This window comes from Lycorma delicatula, chromosome 13, assembly GCF_047948215.1.
Source record: "Lycorma delicatula isolate Av1 chromosome 13, ASM4794821v1, whole genome shotgun sequence".
Classification (NCBI taxonomy): Eukaryota; Metazoa; Arthropoda; class Insecta; order Hemiptera; family Fulgoridae; genus Lycorma; species Lycorma delicatula.
The window spans coordinates 27394099-27420365 of NC_134467.1; the positions used below are offsets into that span (position 1 = coordinate 27394099).

At 32.9% G+C, this 26267-nt stretch overlaps 1 protein-coding gene across 1 annotated transcript in view; it reads right to left on the reverse strand.

The window, feature by feature from the left end:
• LOC142333705 (5-hydroxytryptamine receptor-like) overlaps positions 1-26267 on the reverse strand; it is a 738869-nt gene that overhangs the window by 199128 nt on the left and 513474 nt on the right. The window contains exon 4 of the mRNA XM_075381137.1: positions 16346-16589. Coding sequence (XP_075237252.1) covers positions 16346-16589 — 244 coding nt within the window. The remainder of the gene's footprint in view (positions 1-16345; positions 16590-26267) is intronic.

The window sequence follows — 26267 nt, forward strand, 5'->3', positions numbered from 1 at the left end:
ATCATATTCGTTGTTTTTTAACCAATCATAAGGCGAGAGTAATTCTTATCATTATCAGGCACAAAATTCCAACCAATCATATTCGTTGTTTTTTATCCAATCATAGGGTGAGAGTAATTCTTATCATTATCAGGCACGAAATTCCAACCAATCATATTCATTGTTTTTTAACCAATCATAGGGTGAGAGTAATTCTTATCAATTTCAGACACGAAATTCCAACCAATCATATTCGTTGTTTATTAACCAATCATAAGGTGAGAGTAATTCTTATCATTATCAGGCACGAAATTCCAACCAATCATATTCGTTGTTTTTTATCCAATCATAGGGTGAAAGTAATTCTTATCATTATCAGGCACGAAATTCCAACCAATCATATTCGTTGTTTTTTAACCAATCATAAGTTGAGAGTAATTCTTATCATTATCAGGCACAAAATTCCAACCAATCATATTCGTTGTTTTTTAACCAATCATAAGGCGAGAGTAATTCTTATCATTATCAGGCACGAAATTCCAACCAATCATATTCGTTGTTTTTTAACCAATCATAAGGCGAGAGTAATTCTTATCATTATCAGGCACGAAATTCCAACCAATCATATTCGTTGTTTTTTAACCAATCATAAGGTGAGCGTAATTCTTATCATTATCAGGTACAATTATATAATAGTTAAGGAATATTAAATTGCTTTGTTATTAATGATTTTCTTAATTATAATCCAACTAAAGTATTATTATGGAATCCAAGTTATTCTTGATTATGTTTTTTGTAATTTTTATAAATCTCCATGAAAAGTAACCGTGTAGCATTGAAAAATTTATAATTCGTGACTACGAATTCTAATCCACACATAGAGACTTCTAATCCATACATTTTTCAAATTAAGTTATTTAAATTAAATGTAAAACTATAAAAGCGTTTAAATTGAGTCCCAAAGTTTTCAGTTACAAAATTTAGGTTGAAAATTTATTATAAAGTATAGCTGAGTAAAAATGAACCCTAACTAAGAAAAGTATTGCATTTATTTAAAAGCGATTCATGTAAAAAGTTGAAGTTATTTTTCCAGATTGTATGCAAACATTAGTAAGAGGGTGTTTCCCCCTCAGTTAAAAAAAATAAAAAAATCACGTTGTTTTTTCCAAATTATCTACCGAAAATGTTTTTCACAGTTGTTATATGGGAGTTATTTTTTGAGGGGTGGTTTGGGGGCGCAGCCCCCATTTCGGTAAATAAAAAAAATGGTTTTCTGTTATCAGATAACGTATCTAAATTGCATGAAATTTTTTCTAAAAACATTAAGCTCTTAACTTGGAATAAAGTTGATAACGTCAAAGATTTTCCAGTTGAAAAAAAGAACTTTGGAAACCTGGAAAACCAAAGCGCCGAGCGAAGCGTGGCCTGACTGGGAGGTCCGGCGAAGCCGGGCCGAGCGGCTAGTATAATATAAAAATATATGAATTATAATTCCGTTTACCGACTAATGTAATTAATTATTATGTTCTAGCGCTTTCGGAAGTTATCTTTTCATCTTCAGGAACATTTGATAAACTTGTGTATAAGTATTCGCTTCACATATTAATTTGATGTAAATTAAAATAAAATTTCCATAAATATTACAATCGATCGTCAAGTTATAAAATAAATCATATATTTGTACGTCTAATCAATAAAAGCGTCTCAATTGTTATATCCATTGTATAAAAACAGTTCGGCCAACATACGAATCAATAATTATTGTTTAGAATTTGTTTAAAATATAGTTTTTAAAATTTGTTTGTTCATTTATCAGTTTGTTATTTAAGTAGATGTAGAATTTCCTAAGTTATTTGTTTTATAAAAGTCATTTGAGTGTTTAAGGATGTTAAAAAAATTATTTGGATCAAAATCATGACCGTGTTTCACGAAAAAGATCGATTAGTCATACCGATGTATTCTAAATTGCATTTAGCGCATTTTTAACTATATAAAAAATTATTAAAAAGTATATTACGAACCTAACAGGCATTAAATTACAAGATTGAAATCGAGTTTTTATGAGATTCATATCTACTTGTCTCTTTTATAGATTCTGACCACAAAATTAAATGATATCAAAGCCATATATACAGAAATCACTGCGCTAAAAATGTAATCGAAATTGGTCCGTCTAGTCTAGAGATATCAAGCAGAAAACAGGTCAATCGGGTGGACATTTCGCTTGCTGGCTCCTCACTACTTGCTTTGCCAGCGCTCCCACCTGTAGATCTATTTACTAAAGCACACTATAAAATGCTACAAAAAATATATACATTAGCTTCTTTTTACTTCTAAAGATCCTTCTTAAATTTGTTAATGTTGAAATTATTATTTTTTTTTTTTTTGTTTCATAAAATTATAAAATATCATGGCTTGGTCTCTTTTAACTATTTTGGCAATCTCGAAGTATTAATTCTATATATACTGAAACATTCTACCAAATTTCATTCAGATCGGTTCATCCAGACTTGAAATATCAGGTAAAAAATAGGCCATAGATCCATACATTCTTCCTATATTTTTGAATAATAAAATTGTGTTTTTTTGTTAGATCACACCATGGATTTGCAATAATCATGGATCTGATTGGCGAACATTTCATTATGTACGTGTAATCTTACAGTATAAACTGTATACCCTAGAATGTAAAAAATTAAAACAAATACATTTGGTACGATTTTATTTTTCTAGTTGGTTAATAACATAACCTGACAAAATGCTATTCATAAAATTAACAGTTTGACAACACATTAATTCTGTAATACAGAGTGATTTTCCTGTTCCCAATTTTAAATGTAATTTAAGAAAGGGAAATTTAGGTGGAATAAAAAAATTTATTTGTTACTTACAAAAGAGATTTAATAAAAAACTATTACTTACATAATTGTTAAAGAATGCTCAAAATGCCCGTCCCTTGCGGTTATACACGCACGGACTCTTCAGTATATTAGCAGAAACCTTTTTAAGAGTTGCATTCGTGATTAAGTCTGTAATATTGACTTTAAGTTCATCAATAGTGTGAGGATTGTTTTTGAAGGTCCCGGACTATATTTAGCCCCACAAAAAGTAGTCGGGAGATGTGAGGTCTGGGGACCTTGGAGGCCATAAGCCCTTGCTTATTATTCGATCATCAAAGAACTCTTGCAGAAAATCCACGGTTTCTCGAGACGTTTGGCATGTAGCGCCGTCTTGCTGAAACCGCAATATCTTTCTTGAGGTTCCAGGAGGGACACAAATTGGCGCACAATATTCCTGTATACTTCACCATTTACTGTCTGTTCGAAGAATACGGGTCCGACTATACGATGACGAGATATCGCACACCACACACCAATTTTTTCAAGATGCAAAGATTTGTTGTGTAAAGCGTTAGGATTTTCAACCGCCCAAATTCGACAGTTTTGACTGTTCACATAACCGTCGAGATGGATCCAAGCTTCAACACTAAAGAACACTGTGTTTAAAAATTCGATTCCGTTATCGTTTACGAGAGACCTAAACCAACGGCAATATTGCAACAATCGCTTGTTTAAATCTGGAGGTTTTGGACTAATCGTACGCGATACGGATACGATTTCAATTTTTTAGCGGCTTTCTTAATACTCGAATATGACAAACCGACTTGCGTGCAAAATTTTCGTAAACTATTCCGTGGAGAATTGAGCAATCTTCTTTTCACATTCTCTAAAACGTCATCTGTCAAACGAGTTGGTCGATCGCTAAGTTTTCAGTCGCAAACATTACCTGTCTCGCGAAATCGGTTTGTTAGCCTAGAAATTGACAATATTTCTGGCGGAGGAACACCAACAAATTTAATTTGAAATTATTCTTTTACACTCGCGTACGATTTCGTAGCAAAATATTGTTCAAGAATAAAAACTCGTTATATGGTAAAAGACATTCTCTTCGTAACACGACCGGAAACTGCAACAAAGTTTACACAGCTCAAGGAGAATCAACTCACACTGCCGTATCTATACCGGTTGAGTAGCGCTACCAACTTCGTGCCACAAACCAAAATTTCCCTTTCTTAGAAAAAAATTAACAGACATTAACAATTGGGTAACAGGACTAAAAGATCACTCTGTATTATCTTATAAATGAATGTTTGTTTGTCCCGTATGCGTTCTTATACCAGTCATCTCATTGCGATGAAACTTTGGTGTGTTGTGCGCACGCTCGCGAAGGTTTCTGAATTAGTTTAAACCCGCTAGGTGCACCTGGGTCGAAATATTTCGAAAACTTTTATTTATGGTCTAATTTGGCTTATATTCAAAATATATATTAGTTACGTGAAAAAAAAATTGCAAAAAATATAGCCGCTAGGTGGCGCCAGTGTCGAGATATTTACGAAGCAAATATATAACGGACTTTCTTGTTCTCTCTCTCTCTCTCTCTCTCTCTATATATATATATATATATATATAAAAGGCAATGTTCGTATGTGTGTCCATTATATACGAAAAACTGCTGGACCGATTAATGTGTGGGATAAAGGGGAAATGGAATCGGGGAAAAGGGAAAATGTGGTAAAGAAAAGTGGAAAGTTAAATTTTGTGAAGTTCCGTAATGTTCATTTTTTAAAGTTTTATAACTTTCAGTTGTGTTCATTTAATATATATATATTATATATATATATATATATATATATCAAATCTAGCAACAGCGAAACATGGAACATTGCCGGATCTACCAGTTTTAAATAAAAAAACCCGACAATACTTTTTTACGACTTGGCCGCCACGCGGCTTTTTTCTGATGCATGGCTTATACAACCAACTTATATTCATTTTATTTAAATGTAATTAATATCTTTTGTTTATTTAACTCAATGATTCTAACTAAAGTGTGCGTGCGCATATCATATTTCATTCTTGTGGGCGTGGCGGTACTAGCGGCCACTTTAATTACTTTTTTTACTCTTTAAACATTATTCATTTATTTAATTATACCGCTCACCTGTGACGTCACAACATATCAAACGACTACAGCTCCCACCTGATTGGTCTAGTGGTTATATTCGTCATTGCAAATCACCTTATTTCGGAGTTTTTAGCGTTCTATGATTCTAAAGGCAATTACTTTTATACGGATTTGAATATTGTATCGTACATACGATAATAATATAATATAAGGTGTCAGATGAATCGGTGGAATTTAGAGAAGCTTGAGGAAGAGGAGGTAAAGAAGATTTTTGGGGAGGACATCGCAAGAGGTCTGAGTAAAAAAGATAAGGTAGAAAATGTAGAAGAAGAATGGGAGAATGTTACAAAGGAAATTCTTAAATCAGCAGAAGCAAACTTAGGGGGAACAAAGAGAACTGGTAGAAAACCTTGGGTTTCAGACGATATATTGCAGCTGATGGATGAACGTAGAAAATATAAGAATGCTAGTGATGAAGAAAGTAAAAGGAACTATCGGAAATTAAGAAATGCTATAAACAGGAAGTGCAAACTGGTGAAAGAAGAGTGGATTAAAGAAAAGTGTTCAGAAGTGGAAAGAGAAATGAACATTTGTAAAATAGACGGAGCATACAGGAAAGTTAAGGAAAATTTTGGGGTACATAAATTAAAATCTAATAATGTGTTAAACAAAGATGGTACACCAATATATAATACGAAAGGTAAAGTCGATAGATGGGTGGAATATATTGAAGAGTTATACGTAGGAAATGAATTAGAAAATGGTGTTATAGAGGAAGAAGAGGAAGTTGAGGAGGATGAAATGGGAGAAACAATACTGAGATCTGAATTTAAGAGAACATTAAAAGATTTAAACGGCAGAAAGGCTTCCGGAATAGACGGAATACCTGTAGAATTACTGCGCAGTGCAGATGAGGAAGCGATTGAGAGATTATGCAAACTGGTGTGTAATATTTATGAAAAAGGGGAATTTCCGTCAGACTTCAAAAAAAGTGTTAGAGTAATGATACCAAAGAAAGCAGTGGCAGATAAATGTGAAGAATACAGAACAATTAGTTTAACTAGTCGTGCATCAAAAATCTTAACTAGAATTCTATACAGAAGAATTGAGAGGAGAGTGGAGTGTTAGTGAAGTGTTAGGAGAAGACCAATTTAGTTTCAGTAAAAGTATAGGGACAAGGGAAGCAATTTTATGCCTCAGATTAATAGTAGAAGGAAGATTAAAGAAAAACAAACCAACATACTTGGCATTTATAGATCTAGAAAAGGCATTCGATAACGTAGACTGGAATAAAAACTTCACTATTTTAAAAAAATTAGGGTTCAAATACAGAGATAGAAGAACAATCACTAACATGTACAGGAACCAAATAGCAACAATAACAATTGAAGAACATAAGAAAGAAGCCGTAATAAGAAAGGGAGTCCGACAAGGGTGTTCCCTATCACCGTTACTTTTTAATCTTTACATGGAACTAGCAGTTAATGATGTTAAAGAACAATTTAGATTCGGAGTAACAGTACAAGGTGAAAAGATAAAGATGCTACGATTTGCTGATGATATAGTAATTCTAGCCGAGAGTAAAAAGGATTTAGAAGAAACAATGAACGGCATAGATGAAGTCCTACGCAAGAACTATCGCATGATAATAAATAAGAACAAAACAAAAGTAATGAAATGTAGTAGAAATAACAAAGATGGACCACTGAATGTGAAAATAGGAGGAGAAAAGATTATGGAGGTAGAAGAATTTTGTTATTTGGGAAGTAGAATTACTAAAGATGGACGAAGCAGGAGCGATATAAAATGCCGAATAGCACAAGCTAAACGAGCCTTCAGTAAGAAATATAATTTGTTTACAGCAAAAATTAATTTAAATGTCAGGAAATGATTTTTGAAATTGTATGTTTGGAGTGTCGCTTTATATGCAAGTGAAACTTGGACAATCGGAGTATCTGAGAAAAAAACGTTAGAAGCTTTTGAAATGCGGTGCTATAGGAGAATGTTATAAATCAGATGGGTGGATAAAGTGACAAATGAAGAGGTATTGCGGCAAATAGATGAAGAAAGAAGCATTTGGAAAAATATAGTTAAAAGAAGAGACAGACTTATAGGCCACATACTAAGGCATCCTGGAATAGTCGCTTTAATATTGGAAGGACAGGTAGAAGGGAAAAATTGTGTAGGCAGGCCACGTTTGGAATATGTAAAACAAATTGTTAGGGATGTAGGATGTAGAGGGTATACTGAAATGAAACGACTAGCACTAGATAGGCAATCTTGGAGAGCTGCATCAAACCAGTCAAATGACTGAAGATAAAAACAAAAAATCGTGGATACCGGTGTTCTTTGGCGGTTGGATTTCAGTTAATCACACATCTCAGGAACGGTCGATCTGAGACTGTACAAGACTACTTTTCATTTATATTCATACATATCCTCCTCTGAAGTAATACCTTACGGTGGTTCCGGAGGATAAACATGAATAAAGGGAGAGACGACTACATCAGCTGTACGTCGGTGCTACACTAGCGCTTCTTGTGGTGAAAGGGGATACTAATGACATACCATACATACTTAGCCACACTAGTTTATTTAGAACATTTTTTTGGGGTAGGAGGACGATTTTTCAAAAATGATTTTTGGAAATATTTTTTTTTAATTGTTAACAAATATGCCTAAGTAGATTTCACCTTACTGAAATTAACATTCTTTTACAGCCTTACCCCCCTTGATATTTTAAGTTGAAAATTTAATGACATCAATGCGTCATATATAGCAGTAATCTGACCTGGACTGACTGGATATTTAAGGTCATTTAGGATGCGATACCGAACATACACACGTACATGCAAACATTTCCATCTGATTTTTGGCTTTTTTGTGTTCTTGAGATGTCAAAACGTAAAAATCCGGTCAAAACAGCTGTGCCCAAATTGGACCGATTACCCTTTTATTGTTATATCTCTACTATAGCGCTTAGCGGGAAAGTAAAAATTGAACTAAAATTAATGATGTACAATTTAAAAAAAAAAATAATCTGTTTATAGATAAATAAAATGAAATAAAAATCAGTCAGTTAATGAGATTTACCAGATGTTTAATTTAAACTAACACTTTTTATTTTTGTTAACATGTTCTTATTTCTTTTTCTTTCATTAGAAAGGAATAAATTGTTCTAAGGCTAGTGTCTGAAATTGAGGTAATTTTAAATTGTAATCTCGTGGTAAATAAATTCCTTGTATATATTTTTTTTCTCTCTATTTTGTTGGTTTATTCGTGGCATAAATTTATTTAAATAACAATTTAATGTAAATTTATTAATTTTATTTTTAGCCGCTAATAATTAAATGTTAATAAATAAATGCCTTCATTGTTTTTTTTTTCTGTAATTTTTATTTGTTTATTTACAGATAAATTAGTGTTTGTGTGCACGCATGTGGATATATAAACCTTTTTAAAGTTTATATAAACTAGAAAAGTGAGATTAATTTTGGTTTTTTCAATCTCGTTGAATTTAGTATTCAAATAATAAAATTTTAGGAATTTAAAGAAAAAAAAAATACTGGATAGTAAATTTCCATTAAGCTATATAATAAGTATAAATTACGATTTGTTTTTATTACTAACGCTAACCTAAAATATTTATTTTAATTTTCTGATCAAAGTCATTTAATTATTCTATTGGTTCAATAAAAATTAAGTCGGTTCGGTTAAAATAATGTACAAGGATAATATACAGGATGTTTTGGTAATAATGTAACAAATTTTCAGGAGATATTCTATTTGAAAATAAAGAAGAAAGATTTCATTCTGATTTCTGTGTCTTCAATAAAATTAAACCAGATTTTAAAGTTTGGTACCCAAATTAAGAGACAAATTTAGTGATCTTATATGAAATCTGATCTAAAATAAGTCCCAAAACTATATTTTTAATAATTTTTGAGAAATATGAGGTAAAAGGTTAAAGATTGGGTACGGAACACTATATTCTATGTGACGTAAAATAAATTTATTATAAACATAACATTAATAACAGCTTATCAATATATTGTTTGATTTCCTGAAACGTTTTCGGCTATTGTGCCATCTTCAGGAGGAATTTATAATTAAATAAATATAATAAGAAGTAACGATTGATTACATAAAATTTTGAAATCTTTAAAGTCAAAAGTTAAATTAAAATAATTACTTCTCTTTTTGTAAGAGTGTCTTCCATCCGAAGGTCAAGGGTTTAAATCCCTGTTAGGCATGGCGTATTTCTTACGCTACAAATTTTCATTTTTGAGCTAATGATCATAGCAGTTGATCCTATACTGTAATCTCTATAAAAAAAAATCTTTGGCAATATTTTTCACGTATGATTATTTTTCCACTATATAAGAATAAATAATCAATGCCAAGAAAGTACAGGGTCATTCACGGGAACCGGATGTTTTTAAAATAATCATAAAAAATTGAATATCTACTTTAAAAAAGTTTTATTGGTACTGAAACACTTGTTAAATCAAAGCAGTTGTTACTTACTCATGAACGAAAAATTATGTCCGGCAAGTGATGTCCATTTTGGGCAATACATTGTTGTAGCCTTTCACGGTAACCGGCCTCAATTCTTTGCAGCATGTCTACATCAATCTGGGTGACGCGATGCCGAATTGCGATCTTTAGGTCCTCCAATGTACGCGGTTTATCGCCGTACACACGCGAGTTTAGAAACCCCCACAGAAAAAATCACAACTACTCAAGTCGGGGGACCGAGGGGCCCAAGGAATGTCGCCGAATCTGGAAACGATCCGTCCCGGAAACAAGTTACGGAGAACAGCCATCGTTGCCCTCGCTGTGTGCGCTGTAGCTCCATCCTGCTGGAATAACACATTTTGAAAATCGATTCCCCGGTTTCGTAACTCGGGGATGAAAAACGTATTCAACATCGCTATGTAACGATCAGCTGTTACAGTTACGGCAGCGTCATTTTCTTCAAACAAAATATGGTCCAATAATACCGACCTTTCCTATTGCACACCAGACGGTCACCTTTCGGCTATGAAGTGGTCTCTCGTGAAGCCGATGCGGGTTTCTATCTGCCCAAAACCGGCAATTCTGTTTGTTGACGAATCCATTCAGATGAAAACGGGCTTCGTCACTCATTAACGATAACAAATTTTCATTTTCTTCAAAAATGGTAAGCATTTGTCGACAAAATTGTAATCGGTGCGTGAAATCTTGCTCGTTTAACTGCTGCACGACGGCTATCTTGTAAGGATGGAAATGCAGGTCTGTATGCAGAATTCGACTTACCACACTTGTGCTCGTTTGAAGCGCTGCTGAATGCCTCTGAATAGAGCGGCGTGGGCTTCTGACAATGGCTTCTCTTACTCGTTCGATGTTCTCCGGAGTGCTAGCAGTTCGTCGGGGACCCGGTGGTTTTTTCTTCAATATTGAACCGCTTGTTGTTCGAAGGTTGTTTACCCGTCGGAGTATTGTGTTACGAGAAGGAATACTTGCATTACGGCGGAAATCTCGCTGAACAGCAATTACGGATTCGTCATTTCGCGCAAAACTGTCTAAGGCGTGGGTAGGCGTTGGTCTAGCGTCCACGGCTCCATCTCATCGACTACAATGTAAATGCAATGAACAAAGGAAACGTCAGACACCAGCTACGTGCCCCTCCCACCACGAACGCCCGAGTACAACCCACTTCAAAAACATCCGGTTCCCGCGAGTGATCCTGTATTATTACGTTTTTGTCAAAGTACAATCAGCAGTTATGATATACTGTTAAATAAAGTGAATCGCCCAATAAGAAGGTAATGACTTAGTTCTCTTTTAAAAAACATAATTCTTTTTCATAACTCCCCTCCCTTATTGGACAAAAAAGATGAGAACCTTTTCGAAGTTCAGGTCAGGAGGTACGCCGCATTCGGTTTGCAATCCTGATCGTTTTTCCTGGTATTAACATTCTAGGGCTATGCTGCAAGAAGGAAAACAGTAGCGATTGAGTTTTTTTTTGTGCAAATTTTCCACGTTTGACCCAAGACCCCAAAAACAAAAATATTTGGGTGTAATGTTCGTACGGATATGTACGTGTGTTTGAAGTTTAATAATTTTTGATTGGATTATTCCATTGTGATGAAATTTTCCAAAGAGATTCGTTTATGTGAAACAATTTGTTGGTAAAAGTTTTGGGGGTTTATATCTCCAGATTCGGGGCTTTTGGGGTCAGTTTTTTCAAACACAATCTTACTTTATATTAAGCTCACTAATGCTGCCTACATTCTTACTTACAGTTCTTAATGTCTTCCTTGGCATAACACTGGATTATCATAAAAGAATGGTGCGGTTTTGAATATGGTTTAAATTAAAACAGAATTACTTACAGTTTATATTTTTTTTTTTTTTTATATTTGTCGTATCAAACATTTTTTACATAATTAATAAATTTCAATATGTGCGACCTTAGTCGCTCGACAAATGTCCAAACGATACTCAACTTCTCTCCAAACATTAGTTAACATTTCTTCGTTAACGGTTGTCATTGCTTCATTAATCCTGTTTTTTAAGCGGTTTAGTTCGCCAATTTTTTGTGTATAAACAACGCTTTCGATACCCCCACAAAAAAAATTACACTTTTTTTCTTTTTCCTGTTTAGCCTCCGGAAATGATTTTTTTTTTGTTTTGTCTACATTATTTTACTTCCATCCCCTAACGAAAAACTGGAATAGTGTTAGATCAGGTGATCTTATTGACTTTTTTCTGTTTAGCCTCCGGGAATTACCGTTCAGGTATTACTTCTGAGGATGATATGTATGAGTGTAAATGAAGCGTAGTCTTGTACATTCTCAGGTCGACCATTCCTGAGATGTGTGTGGTTAATTGAAACCCAACCACCAAAGAACATCGATATCTACGATCTAGTATTCAAATCTGTGTAAAAATAACTGGATTTACTAGGACTTGAACGCTGTAACTCTCGACTTCCAAATCAGCTGATTTGGGAATACGCGTTAACCAGTAGACCAATCCGGTGGATTAAAGGTGTCAGTCTGGACTCCTTGGAGGTCAAAGTACGGGTCCTTGCCGGCCTATCCATCGATCTCCAAATTTGTCGTTCAAAGCGTCCGTGACCGATGCATTCAAGTGCGGGGGAGCACCGTCTTGTTGGAAATTAAGTCGATGAATGTTTTCGAGTTCATCCCGCTGAGGAAAGCAATAATCGGTTAACATGTCAAGATACCCGACTCCATTAATTGTTTTTTCAGCAAAGAAGAAAGGCCCTGTTACACGATTTTTCATCACACCACACCAAACATTAACTTTAGGCGAATCGCGTTGTTTCTCAATAATTGCGTGTGGGTTTTCAGAGCCCCATATTCGTGAATTGTGTCTGTTAACACATCCATTCACATGGAATGTAGCTTCGTCTGTAAAAATTATATCGTCTAAACACGATTCGTTTTCACTTATTCTGTCCGACATTTCAACAGCGAAATTGTAATGTCTTACACCTGCAGTATCTGGATTTTATAAGCGTGTAATTTCAGTGTTTTACGTAAAATTTTGTGAACTGTTGATTTTGGAATACCTTATTCGACGCTTCGACGGGGGATGGACTTCCCAGGACTTCTAATTGCCGATCGTCTAATTAGTTCAACCGTTTCGTCCGGTACACTTGGTCTTCCGGTTGATTTCTGTTTCATAACCGATCCGGTTCTTCGAATCGTTTGAACCGCCGTGCTATGTTATTTTTGTGTGGCGGATCTCTTCCGAATTCACGTCGAAACGCACGTTAAACTAAAATTAGGGATTTTAATTCAGCCGTAAATAAAACACACTTTGCTTTGTCTTTATCCGAGAACATAGTAACTCTCTAAACTCACCGCAAGAACAATACAAGAACTGACGTTGTGATCACAACGGCTGATAAGCTTTTGGGTTGTAGGCTTTCAGGGATACCAATACAACATCTAGAAAGTTTCCTACAATCTTCCTATGAATTACTGAAACCGCACCATTCTTTTATGATAACCCTGTATTAATGCAAGGGGCAAAAAAATACTTTTAAGATAATATTCTGAGTGGAAGAACCGTTGAAAAGGTTAAAAATTTTTATTTTCTAGATTTTTCAAAACTATTTGATTTATTTAAATTTTTAATAATATTAAAAGTTTAAATAACAGACTCTTAGTAATAATATTACAATAAAATTTCATCATAATTCACCTCTCTCCCCATAACCATAAAAGAAATCATACATAACTTTTATTGGTTGTACATTTTTTAGTGAAATTTTTTTCTATTTTACATAGCAAACTTATAAAAAACGTTTTTTGAAGGTGATTTTGGAAGTGGGGGAACTGAAAGAGAAATAAGAAATCCTTTTCGGCACTCCGGAAGGCGGAGGTAGATTTCACCGGTGCTAAATAGGGGATAAAAAAAATTTCCATCTTAAAGTTAAGAAAAACTTCAAATTTACTCAATACAACAATAGTTGCACGTGAAAAAATTTTCATATGTTTAACATACGTCAAGCTCCATCTTCTTATAATTCCAATAACATTTTGGTCATCCTTTGCCGTAAGGGTTGTTCATATCAAAAATTGTTACAGACAAAAGTTTTAGGTAATGTTTAGAGGACTAACAACCCCTTTAAACCGATTCGATACTATGCATTTTTTTTGTGTTCGAAACCCCATTTTTTCCACCCGCTGGGCCAATGGTGGTGATAACAAAATACTTTAGACCTTTATCCAAAGAATAATAAAGAACTTTAAACGAATTTGATATTTTACTTAATAAAAACGTTATAGCGATATATTTTTTTCGAAAAGCCCGATTTGTACCGAGATTTTGGGTCGTTATATTTTATGTATCAATTTTAAAGTGATTGGGGCAAATTTACGGCAGTTCTTGTGTCCACAAGTAAGTGAAATATATATATTGACCTAACGGTGGTTTTTGGGGTCTGGAGGACGTGAAACGCGAAGATATATCGAAATTTTCTGGAATCATATTACCCATTACAATAGGTAGCTTTTTTATGAAATCTACCTAAAAATACCAATTGTTTGAATTTTTTTATTTATTTAAATATATAAGATAATTTTACAATAAAACTTCATCATAAACTACCCCCCACCCGGAAAAAAGAATTCCGAAAAGAAATCTTAGGTAACTTTTTTTCCATGTTTTGTTATTTTTCCGGTATATAAGAATAAATATCCAATGCTAGGAAAGTATTAGAACTTTGTTGTCAGCAATTTTTATTTTTCAATCCTCTCGGAAAGTATTTATGTAGGACTGTATTTGGCAGTTCTGATCGGGAGATGAAGAATGGTATAAGAATTGCTCAGACACAAAAATGCTGAAATAAAAATGTTAACCGATTAAATGCAACCGTGGGAGTACGTTGAAAAGTAACGTAAATTTTGTTATCATTGAATTAATAATTCATTTAAATATTAAAATACTCTCGTACTTCTCATAAGGAAACTATTATTAATGATTTCGAAGAATAAAATTAAATTCTCGAGTGTTTAAACGTTAATTAAATACGGTCATCTATATAAATACCCTTTTATATAGCCTAACTCTTTTAAGAAATTTCCGTAGTACATTGGTATTTCCATTATCTAAAATAGAATTCATTTAATATAAATTACGGTAGATAATTTAATTTGATTGTTAATTTATATTTTACAAATATTATGGATAACCAAAATTCTATTACAATTATTATTAACTGGATTATTATCCTCATAATTATATTAATATTTAATCTACAAGAAAAGCATATCGCAGAGATTTTATATATAATAAAAAATAGATTAAATTACTAGCTTAAAATGTTGTAATTTTGTTACACCATCAGATATATCATGGTATTTAAAATCATACGTATCTTGTGGGAAATGGGTTACATTAACGATAATGGTACATTACAGTCAAATGTAAATTTGTATAGTGACGTCCCATGTTTATCTTCGCTCATTAACGGGTGTTGAATCAATTAACGTGTTCGTATTTATATATAGTTGGAATGATATAGGTTGGCCGTCTGATGACGTAGATGGGAACATAATTTTTGTAGGGCTTTAATTTCGTAAAATAATACGTAAAAACATTAGTTAATAATTTATTTATAAAAAATATTCATTGATTTAAAGAATTAGTTATTAGTGTGATTTATATCAGAACAACAGAATTTTAGGTAGGAATTTATTTTTAAATTATTATTGTCGCGACCGGCCATTTTGTATTATTTCAACTATATATAAAACCAAAAATTTATGAAATTGACAGTAATAATATGATTTTGCAATATTGAAACTTTTTAGTACTAATCATTTGTTTAAAATACCTCATTGAGGTTTTCCTTCCTTTATTAAATAAAGATGAAAATTTTAGATGTAATTACATTTTTTTTTTTTTTTTTTTATTGATATATCAACAACAAAATAAATAAGCTTATAAATTATTCGTCTTTAAACATAATATTAACTCTCTGGTGATATAATTTGGAATAAAATTAATTCATTACCAAATGCAGCAATATTTAAAATGCATATAAAATTAGTTAATAAATTACGTACCAAACTAATTATCAAAATATAGATTTTTGGGAATTTTTAAAAACTTTGGTTTTGAATATTTATCGATTAATTTGCGATAAAATTTCTTCATAAATTATCCCCACCCCAAAAAAAACGAATCTTCCTAGGTACAATAGTAATGCAAACGACCCAAAAATAATAATTTCGGGGTAACGGCGGCGAGCAAGGTTTAAAAATATCGATTTTTAGAATTTTTCAAAACTTTTTTGGTTGAAACTTTTAGTATTAAATTAAATTTCATAATTATTAATCTCCAACCCCCAAAAAAAGAAATCTTGGGTAACCTTTTATCAGTTGTAAATATTTTAATTAATTTCTTTTTGTGTTTTATTACTTTTCCATAGTAAATGTAGAAAAATCAAAAAAGTTTATTTAAAGATGGGGAGCAGAAAAAACCTTTTGGTTTATTTAAATATATAATGATAATTTAAAATCGTAAATTACCCCCTGCACACCAAAAAAAATCTTAAGTAATTTTTTTCACGTATGATTTTTTTTCTACTATTTAAGAATAAATAACCAATGTCAGGAAACTATTATAAATTTGTTGTCACCTTTTTTTTTCCGATAACACTCTTTTTTGGGCGGGGGTGGGGACATCTTTTACCGGAATTATAACTGTATCTGCGTTATTCCGAGATCTTACTATACGTGTACAGTTTTTTCTGTAATATAGACTTTCCAAGTTCGTATATTAATATATATAAAATCTTTTTTCAAAAAAAAAAACACCGATTCAGTAATGTATAGGATTTATATAGATATATTAAATAATTTGTAATTTTACTTACCTATCTAGTGCTATTGCAACTAAATGTAATATAGATGCTGTACAACATAATACGTCACTCGATGTCCACATATCACACAATTCCGGACCGAGCGTCCATTCTTGTGACACTTGATATACAGCACCCAATGGCATCACTAGGCAAGCGACTAATAAATCTGCTACTGCTAATGATAATATTAGGTAATTTGCTACACTTTGTAGATTTCTTTCGAGTAATATTGCTGCTATTACAAATACGTTTCCTGAAACAAATTAACAAAAAAAAAATTAGTATTTACATTATTAATTCATAAATATGTTAATTAAACGTTAATACTGATTATAATAATAAAAAATCCCTTTCGGCACGCCGGAAGGCGGAAGTAGATTTCACCGGTGCTAAGTAGGGGATAAAAAAAATTTCTACCTTGTGAAGTTAAGAAAAACTTCACATTTATTCAATACGACAATGGTTGCATATGAAAAAAGCTTCATATGTTTATCATACGCCCCAATCTTCGTACAATTCCAGCAACATTTTGGTCATTCCTTGCCGTAAGGGTTGGTCATATCAAAAATTGTTTCAGACAAAAGTTTTAGGTAATGTTTAGAGGTCTAACAACCACTTAAACCGATTTAATACTGTGCCTATTAAGGGAGGTATGATTTTTTTGTCTTCGAAACCCCATTTTTTCTATTCTTTGGGCCAATGGTTGGTGATATCAAAAAGCTTTATTTAGGTAATTTTTAGGCCCTTATCCAAAGAATAGTAGGAACTTTAAACGAATTCGATATTTTACTTAATAGGAAAGTTATAGCGATATTTGTTTTGTTTTTCTTCGATAAAGCCTCACCATTTCAACCTCCATGGTTTGATTTTGGCTGTTAATGAACTCGACCGAAATTTTGGGGCGAATTATTTTTAAGGAACAGCTTTAAATTGTTTTTAAAATGACGTCAGTTATCGTGTCCACTAGAAAGTGAATTATATTCACTTTCTAGTGGGGTGTCAGTTTTTTCAAAATGTTTTGAACATAACCACCCCCCCCCCCCCCCACTTTATATTAAGCTCAGTACATGCGCGTATGCTTATCTTACCATAAAAAAAATTGCCCCAAAAATCGGAAAAAACTACCTTTTTTTATTTATTACATATTTTTAACCAAATTTTCTTATTTTTATCTTCCTGGGCATAAAAGTAATGTAAAATTACTTTAGGAGTAATAGTTGAAGCGGTAATAAGCTAATCATTATTTAAAAAAAAAAAAAAAAAATTGAATCTTTCAAAACATTTTTGGTTTAATTTTATTACAATTACATTTCATCATAATTCCCAACCCCCCCGTCCGACTACCACAATAGGAAAATTTACTTATATTTTTACTGGTTGTACATAGGAATTTTTGTTAGTTTCTTTTATTTAACATAGTAAAAGTAAAAAAAAAACTTTGAAGGTGATTTTGGAAGTAGGAGAACAGAAAATTAAAAAAAATACTGATTTTTTGAATTTTTAAAACTTATTTTGGTTTATTTAAACATATATATAATAAATTACTCTCCCCCCAAAAAAATTAAATCTCCGTGGCCGAGTGGTAGCATCTCGGCCTTTCATCCTGATATCTTTGATTCGAATCCCGGTCAGGCAGGACATATTTCATACGCTACAAAAATTCCATTTTCATATCCCACACACAAGTTTCAGGCTTATATGATGATATCAAACAAAAAAATTATCACATTTTTACTTTCCTATCTAGTGCTATAGCTGTAAAAGGGAAAGTATATTAATCGATCCAATTTGAGGATATGCGGTTTTCACCGGATCTTCACGTTATACCTAAGCAACCCAGAAAACCGGATGGAAATTTTCTGGATATTCGTAAGTCTTTTCGGTGTCCTACATTTTATATCTTCAGAACTACTGGACCGATTTTTGACCAAGCGTGGTCAGATTACTTCTGTATATGGAGCATTGATGCCCATAAATTTTCAACTTAAAAGGTGAGGCTGTAGAGCAAGGTCATCCTCAGTATCTCGCGATTTCGCCTAATTAAGATCTTATTTTTCTTAGGCACATTTGTAAACAATTAAAAAACAATAATATTTGCAAAAAAATTTCAAAATCGCAACCCGCCCCCCCAGAAAATGCTTTAAACTAGAGGCTAAGAGAATATACTGCATCAATAGTAGTAGTGCCTGTCGTCACAAGGAACGCTAGTGTAGTACGGACGTACAGCTGTTGTAGAAAAATATTATGTACTAAAGGACGTGTGTGTGTGTATCCGTTCCCCGTAGCCGGTATTTACCGATGGTAATTCCGATTCGTTAATACATGTCTGGTGGTCAGGTATGTACTTGTATTATATATTGATATAGTGCGAACTATATATCTATATAAATAAAAATGTAAATGTTTGTTTGTTAAAAATCTTAAATCTCCTGAAGTTTTTCACCGATCGGTTTGAAATTTTGGCAGAACGTTGCATTCGAATACACGCATGTTTTTATATACCTACTATTTATATACCTAAGATTTCACACCTGTGACAGGGAAAAACATGCATTTTTTTAAAAACAGCGCTGTCTGTTGGACGTAAAAGCAACTCGCGGTATACAAAATATTTTACGGTTTCACTTCAGTTTTTCCGATATATGTGTCCGCTATAGATTAAAAAACTACTGGACCGATTTACGAGTGGTGAAAAAGGGTGAAAGGGAAAAATTGAAAGAAGGAGAAATGGGGAAAAGGAAATGGTAAGGGAAAAGAGAGAAAAAAGGGGGAAAGCGGAAGTGGGAAAGAGAAATGAGAAAGGAAAGGGGAAAATGGTGAAAAGGAAAGGTAATATGGTAAAAATGAAAAAGTGGGAAAGGGGAAAAAAGAAAGGTTAAATTTTGTGAAGTTTCGTAATGTTCATTTTGTTAATGTTTTATCAAACTTTCAGTTGTGTTCTTTAAATCTATGCATATACTCAAATCTGGCAATAGCGAAGCATTGCCGGGTGTTTTAGTCAATAACATATTTTTAATTTATATGATTGTTTTTATTCGTTAAATAATGAACTATAACCAAAAATTAGACACCGAAATGTACCGATCACTAGCGGAAAATACCGATTCGTTAGTATTATTTTCTACAGTTAAATTTCTAATTTAACTTTCGTTATATTAATTTTCGTCATTTAAAAAAATTATATTTTTACACTAGAGGGATAGTCAATTTTGAACACCTAATAATCCCATTCCGAGACCCCGCCCGCCCGGAGAACGTGCCTGGCACGCCTCTGCAGCTAAATAAAAGTAAAATTATGAATATTTTGAATTTGAATTTAGTTTTGTGTGTGTGTCTCTGTGTCTGTGTGTGTGTGTGTGTGTGTGTGTGTGTGTGTGTGTGGTCGGGCTTGTGTGTAAATAGTGCTTCAGAAATAGGTATACGTGAAGGGAAAGTCCTACAACAGTGTTGTCAGCTTTTTTAGATTAGTCGTAAAATAAATTTTTCAAGATAATAGTAAATGTTACCTATGTAGATTTGCAGAATTAAAGTCTTTACAAAGTATTTTGCTTCATTTTATTTTTATTTGTTGATAATTTAACAAAATATTGTACATCAAACTAAAATAATCTGTTAAAAATTATTGGAGATACAACTTTTTTAAATTATTTTATCAAATTTTTAGTTTAATTTCCTTAAGAAAAAAAATTACTCGTACCTTTAAATTTCTATGAATTTTAGTATGGTTTCATTTTATTCGTTGAGCAGAAGTTAAGGTGAATTTTTTGCAAACTACAGGGTCTCCCATATAAAACGCAACCCATCCATCAATCACTCATCCATGAAATTTCAAAAGTCATGCTTACTCCTTTACTCATTACTGAAATGGACTCGTCCAACATCTGAACATCGCGGCGACGCAGTAGAACACTACCGATAGTAACAACAATGCAATCGTAACGTTCAGTGTATTGCTAGAGACAAGATGGTGTTTTCGCTAGATGAACGTGTTTTCATTGTCAGTCGTACTTCAGTACGAAATCAGCGGTTGCAGTGCAAGATTTGTTTTGCCATAAGTACCCAGAAAAACCAGCTCCTAACAAAACATCAGTATTAAAGTTAGTCACAAAATTTAAAGAGACCGGTTCTGTTAATAACAAGGAACACAAAACATCTGCGTCAGTGTTGAATACAGATACACAGTCACTGAAATCAAAGACCTATTACTCGCCTCGCCAAATAAATCGATCAGACATTTGTCTGCTGAAATTAATTTGTCTAAATCGACCGTTCATCGGGGGACCAAACGATTACAATTACGACCTTATCGCATTCAAACGGTTCATCGACTTCTTGAGCCCGACAAAGAAAAACGGCTACAATATTGTCAACGGTTCCGTCGATTTCTGCGCGAAGGAATTAACGTTATGGATTCGTTATTTTTCATAGATGAAGCACGGTTTCATTCGGACGGCTACGTAAACTGCCAAAACAGTAGAATTTAGAGCGCTGAAAATCCCCACGTTTATCACGAAAAACAATTACACCCGCAGAAGTCGGGCGTGTGATGCGCGATATCGCGGAAGAAAATAATCGGTCCTATTTTTATCGAGTACACCATTAATGCAGAACGGTATCAGGATATTTTATTTCGGTTCATCCCACTCTTGGAAGAGGAAGACAGACTCCGCCGGCTACAACATGACGGTGCGACATCGTGCTACGCAGGTTCAACTTCTGATTTCGTCGAGGAATTCTTTGGTAATCGTATTATCGATCGAGGCTTGTGGCCAGCACGATCTCCAGATTTGACTGCGGCGGATTTTTTTCTACGGGGTTACCTCAAAGAAAAAGCCTACAGCGACAAACCACGAACACTTGGAACGATTGAAAGTCAATATTGAACAAGCTGTATTAAATATCCAGCCACAAACTTTGAAAAAAGTTGCAAGAAACGCTGTAAAAGAATTGAAGCTTGTATTCAAGAAGTTGGCGCCCACTTGCAACATTTACTCTAAATGTAAGGTAATGGATGGTAATAATAAAAATTACATTTACATTTACACATGGCTTTTTATTATTTCAATACCTACCAATATAAGGTTGGGTTGCGTTTTATATGGGACACTCTGTATAAGTAGAAAAAAGGGGTCTCTGGATTTATATTTATATAAATTTTTTAATTTATTTTTATTTGTTGAACATATCCTAAATTGTTTTCTTCGTAAGATAAATTTTATATATTAGTTAAAAAAAAGCGTTAATTTTTTGTTTATTATATTCACCCTTACAGACATTTATCATTATTAAATTTACATGGTCTGATGCAAAAAAATAGTAAAAAAAAAGATAATGAATATGCTTAAGATTTATCATGAAAAATAATAGTTAAATACCTCCAATAATTTACTCCATAAATGCTGAGTCAGGAAATTAAACCGCGCATAAAATTTTAATGATTTAAACCGACTTAGGCTATAATTTTTTATGAAAAGACTTTACATAATTGTAAAAAAAACAGGTCACTTTAAATACTGCTTTCTGTTGTGGTTTGTTGTTATGTATTCATCTATGAACTAAAATTTACTATTATAAATATAACTTATGTCGTTAGATATTAATCACAAACCATAAACCATTGTAATTGTAATAGTTAATAATTTACAGGTAAATTTGTCACCGGACACCTGTTAAATATTGGAAATCTACAGGTGTTAAAATGTACAGATATCTAACAATCATACCTATGATATATATCGTTTTAGAAATATATAGCCATTTTTAATAATTAAGAAGCATCCAGTGCCGGTATATGTTAGATAAAACTGAAAATTGAAATTTTTTTAATTGATTCATCACTGATAGGAATGCATTTTAATTCCTTGTACGAAGTAAAGGAAGTATTTTGATCGCGAAAAATTTCGGTTTTCAGATTTCAACGGAAATATCCATTTTGACCATCCCTGAATCCATTTTGTCTAGTTTCGGTGTGACATCTGTACGTACGTATGTATCTCCCATAATTAAAAAACGATTAGCCGTAGGATGTTGAAATTTTCGTTTTTGGACTGTTGTAACATCTAGTTGTGAACCTCCCTTTTTGACTGCAATCGACTGGACCAAAAGTGTCAAAAAAATCCCCAAAAATTGTTTTATGATTTTTTCTTAACTGCAGTTATAAGCCCTAATTGAGGTTTCCAACGATATTGTTATAAGTGGTACTTATTTTCATTTGTTCTAAACTTATAGCCAAATAAATCCTTTTTTTATTCTAAATACATTGATTTATTAATAATTATTATACATATATGATTGTATATAAAATTACAATAAATAATAATTCAATAATTTTTTTTTGTTTTCAGTCATTTGACTGGTTTGATGCAGCTCTCCAACATTCCTATCTAGTGCTAGTCGTTTCATTTCGGTATACCCCTTACATCATACATCCCTAACAATTTATTTTACATATTCCAAACGTGGCCTGCTTACACAAGTTTTCCCTTCTACCTGTCCTTCCAATATTAAAGCGACTGACTATTCTAGGATGCCTTAATATGTGGCCTCTAAGTCTGTCTCTTCTTTTAGCTATATTTTTTCAAATTGACACCTCTTCATTTGTCACTTTATCCCCACATCTGATTTTTAACATTCTCTTATGGCACCGCATTTCAAAAGCTTCTAATCTTTTCTTCTCAGATACTCCGATCGTCCAAGTTTCACTTCCATGTAAAACGACATTTCAAACATATACTTTCAAAAATCTTTTTCTGACATTTAAATTAATATTTAATGTAAACAAATTAATTATATTTCTTACTGAAGGCTCGTTTCGTCTGTGCTGTTCGACATTTTATATCGCTCCTGCTTCTTCCATCTTTAGTAATTCTACTTCCCAAATAACAAAATTTTTCTACCTCCATAATCTTTTCTCCTCCTATTTTCACATTCAGTGGTCCATCTTTGTTATTTCTACTACATTTCATTACTTTTGTTTTGTTCTTGTTTATTTTCATGCGATAGTTCTTGCGTAGGACTTCATCCATGCCATTCATTGTTTCTTCTAAATCCTTTTTACCCTCAGCTAGAATTACTACATAATCAGCAAATCGTAGCATCTTTACCTTTTCTCCTTGTAATTCAATAATAACAATTATAAAAAAATCAAAATTTATTAGTGAAACAATTTTACGTACTTTTAAAAATGCGTATATGTAATGTTATAGGCGTACAAGGAAGTCATGTGGTGTCCACATCAGATTATTTTAATAATTATTTCATTTATAAAGATGTTTTTGAAAATAAATTTGTAATATTTTTTTTCTGAATAAATTAACGATCAAATTAAGAAAACACATACATAATTTTTAATACGACTTCCTTCTCTACCTTTGAAATTTTACGTTGCGCGAATTTTAATAATTGAATTGTGTTATTCGTTTAGATAGATCAATCACAGACGTTATTTAATTAAAATGAAATTGGAAACTTTATGAAAAATTTAAATATGATTTATCATTAAAAAATAAAACGTTTTATAACCTTAAAAAAATATTTTACAATTTCAAGAAGTATTAGGTAATAATAGATTAAAGCATGATATATAAAAAATGAAAAGTTAATTAACATAAATTTAATTACTGTTCGTTAAACTGAATAGTAATTAAAACGCTATCAATCAGATATAATGTCAACTAAGCTTATATATTATTGTTGTTATTATAGATAGATAGGAAGCTAGATAAAATTTTATATTAATTGATATATTTTTTCATTCAAATGATTTATCAGAGTAGCTAAAACTGTCAACTTTTTACTCTTCCCTTGTTTTAGTACAGTTACCGTGCGTGAATGTATATATATATATATATACTGTTAATTAACCCATATATCTGCTTGTTCAGATTTAATACTTTAAAGTTATTTTAATAATTCATTTTTTTTAACACGTAAGCTATCTACATGTATTTGTCACGTGATTACTTTTTACAAAAAAAAAAAAACTTCGTAGAATTGGATAAATGTATATAAACCAATATTTTCTAACCGATATTCATGGGTTTTTATTTTTTTTTTAATTATTGGTTTCATATTAGTGGTATAATATAAAAAATATTTTATTAAGGAAGGTTTTTTTTATACATTCAATTGACAAAAATTGTAACATTTATTCAAATAATTTTTCATTCGTAATTACAAATTTTTCGTTCATTTTATATTATTTTTTTTTGTCTTCAGTCATTTGACTGGTTTGATGCAGCTCTCCAAGATTCCCTATCTAGTGCTAGTCGTTTCATTTCGGTATATCCCCATCATCCTACATCCCTAACAATTTGTCTTACATATACAGGGTCATTCACGGGAACCGGATGTTTTTAAAATAATCATAAAAAATGAATATCTACTTTAAAAAAGTTTTATTGGTACTAAAACACTACTTGTTAAATCAAAGCATTTGTTACTTACTCGTGAACGAAAAATTATGTGATGTCCATTTTGGGCAATACATTGTTGTAGCCTTTCACGGTAACCGGCCTCAATTCTTTGCAGCATGTCTACATCAATCTGGGTGACGCGATGCCGAATTGCGATCTTTAGGTCCTCCAATGTACACGGTTTATCGCCGTACACACGATATTTTAGAAACCCCCGCAGAAAAAAATCACAACTACTCAAGTAGGGAGACCGAGGGGGCCAAGGAATGTCGCCGAATATGGAAACGATCCGTCCCGGAAACAAGTTACGGAGAACAGCCATCGTTTCCCTCGCTGTGTGTGCTGTAGCTCCATCCTGCTGGAATAACACATTTTAAAAATCGATTCCCCGGTTTCGTAACTCGGGGATGAAAAACGTATTCAACATCGCTATGTAACGATCAGCTGTTACAGTTACGGCAGCCTCATTTTCTTCAAACAAAATATGGTCCAATAATACCAACCTTTCCTATTCCACACCAGACAGTCACCTTTGGGCTATTAAGTGGTTTCTCGTGAAGCCGATGCGGGTTTCTTTCTGCCCGATACCGGCAATTTTGTTTGTTGACGAAGCCATTCAGATGAAAACGGGCTTCGTCACTCATTAACGATAACAAATTTTCATTTTCTTCAAAAACGGTAAGCATTTGTCGACAAAAATGTAATCGCTGCGTGAAATCTTGCTCGTTTAACTTCTGCACGACGGCTACCTTGTATGGATGGAAATGCAAGTCTGTATGCAGAATTCGTCTTATCGTACTTGTGCTCGTTTGAAGCGCTGCTGAATGCCTCTGAATAGAGCGGCGTGGGCTTCTGACAATGGTTTCCCTTACTTGTTCGATGTTTTCCGGAGTGCTAGCAGTCGGGGACCCGGTGGTTTTTTCTTCAATATTGAACCGCTTGTTCGAGGGTTGTTTACCCGTCGCAATATTGTGTTACGAGAAGGGACGCTTGCATTACGATGGATATTAAACTGACGGCGGAAATCACGCTGAACAGCAGTTACGGATTCGTCGTTTTGCACAAAACTGTCATACGCGTACAGGCGTTGGTCTAGCGTCCATGGCTCCATCTCAACGACTAAAATGTAAATGCTATGAACAAAGGAAACGTCAGACACCAGCCACTTGTCCCTCCCAACACGAACGCCTGAGTACAACCAACTTCAAAAACATCCGGTTCCCGTGAATGACTCTGTATATATATATATATATATATAAACAAATTGTTCATTTTATATATATATATTTTTTTTTTTTTAAATCAATTTGAGGCTCATATTCGTCTGTACTATTATACAAATATAAATAAACTAATAGACGCGGCAATACTTCCCTATTGTTAGATTTGAATATATATATTAAATGAACTCAGTTTAAATTTTGATAAAACATTAAGAAAATGAATATTACAGAGCCATCCTCCATGGTGCGAGTTGTAGCGTCTTGGTCTTTCATCCGCAGATCCCGGGTTTGAAT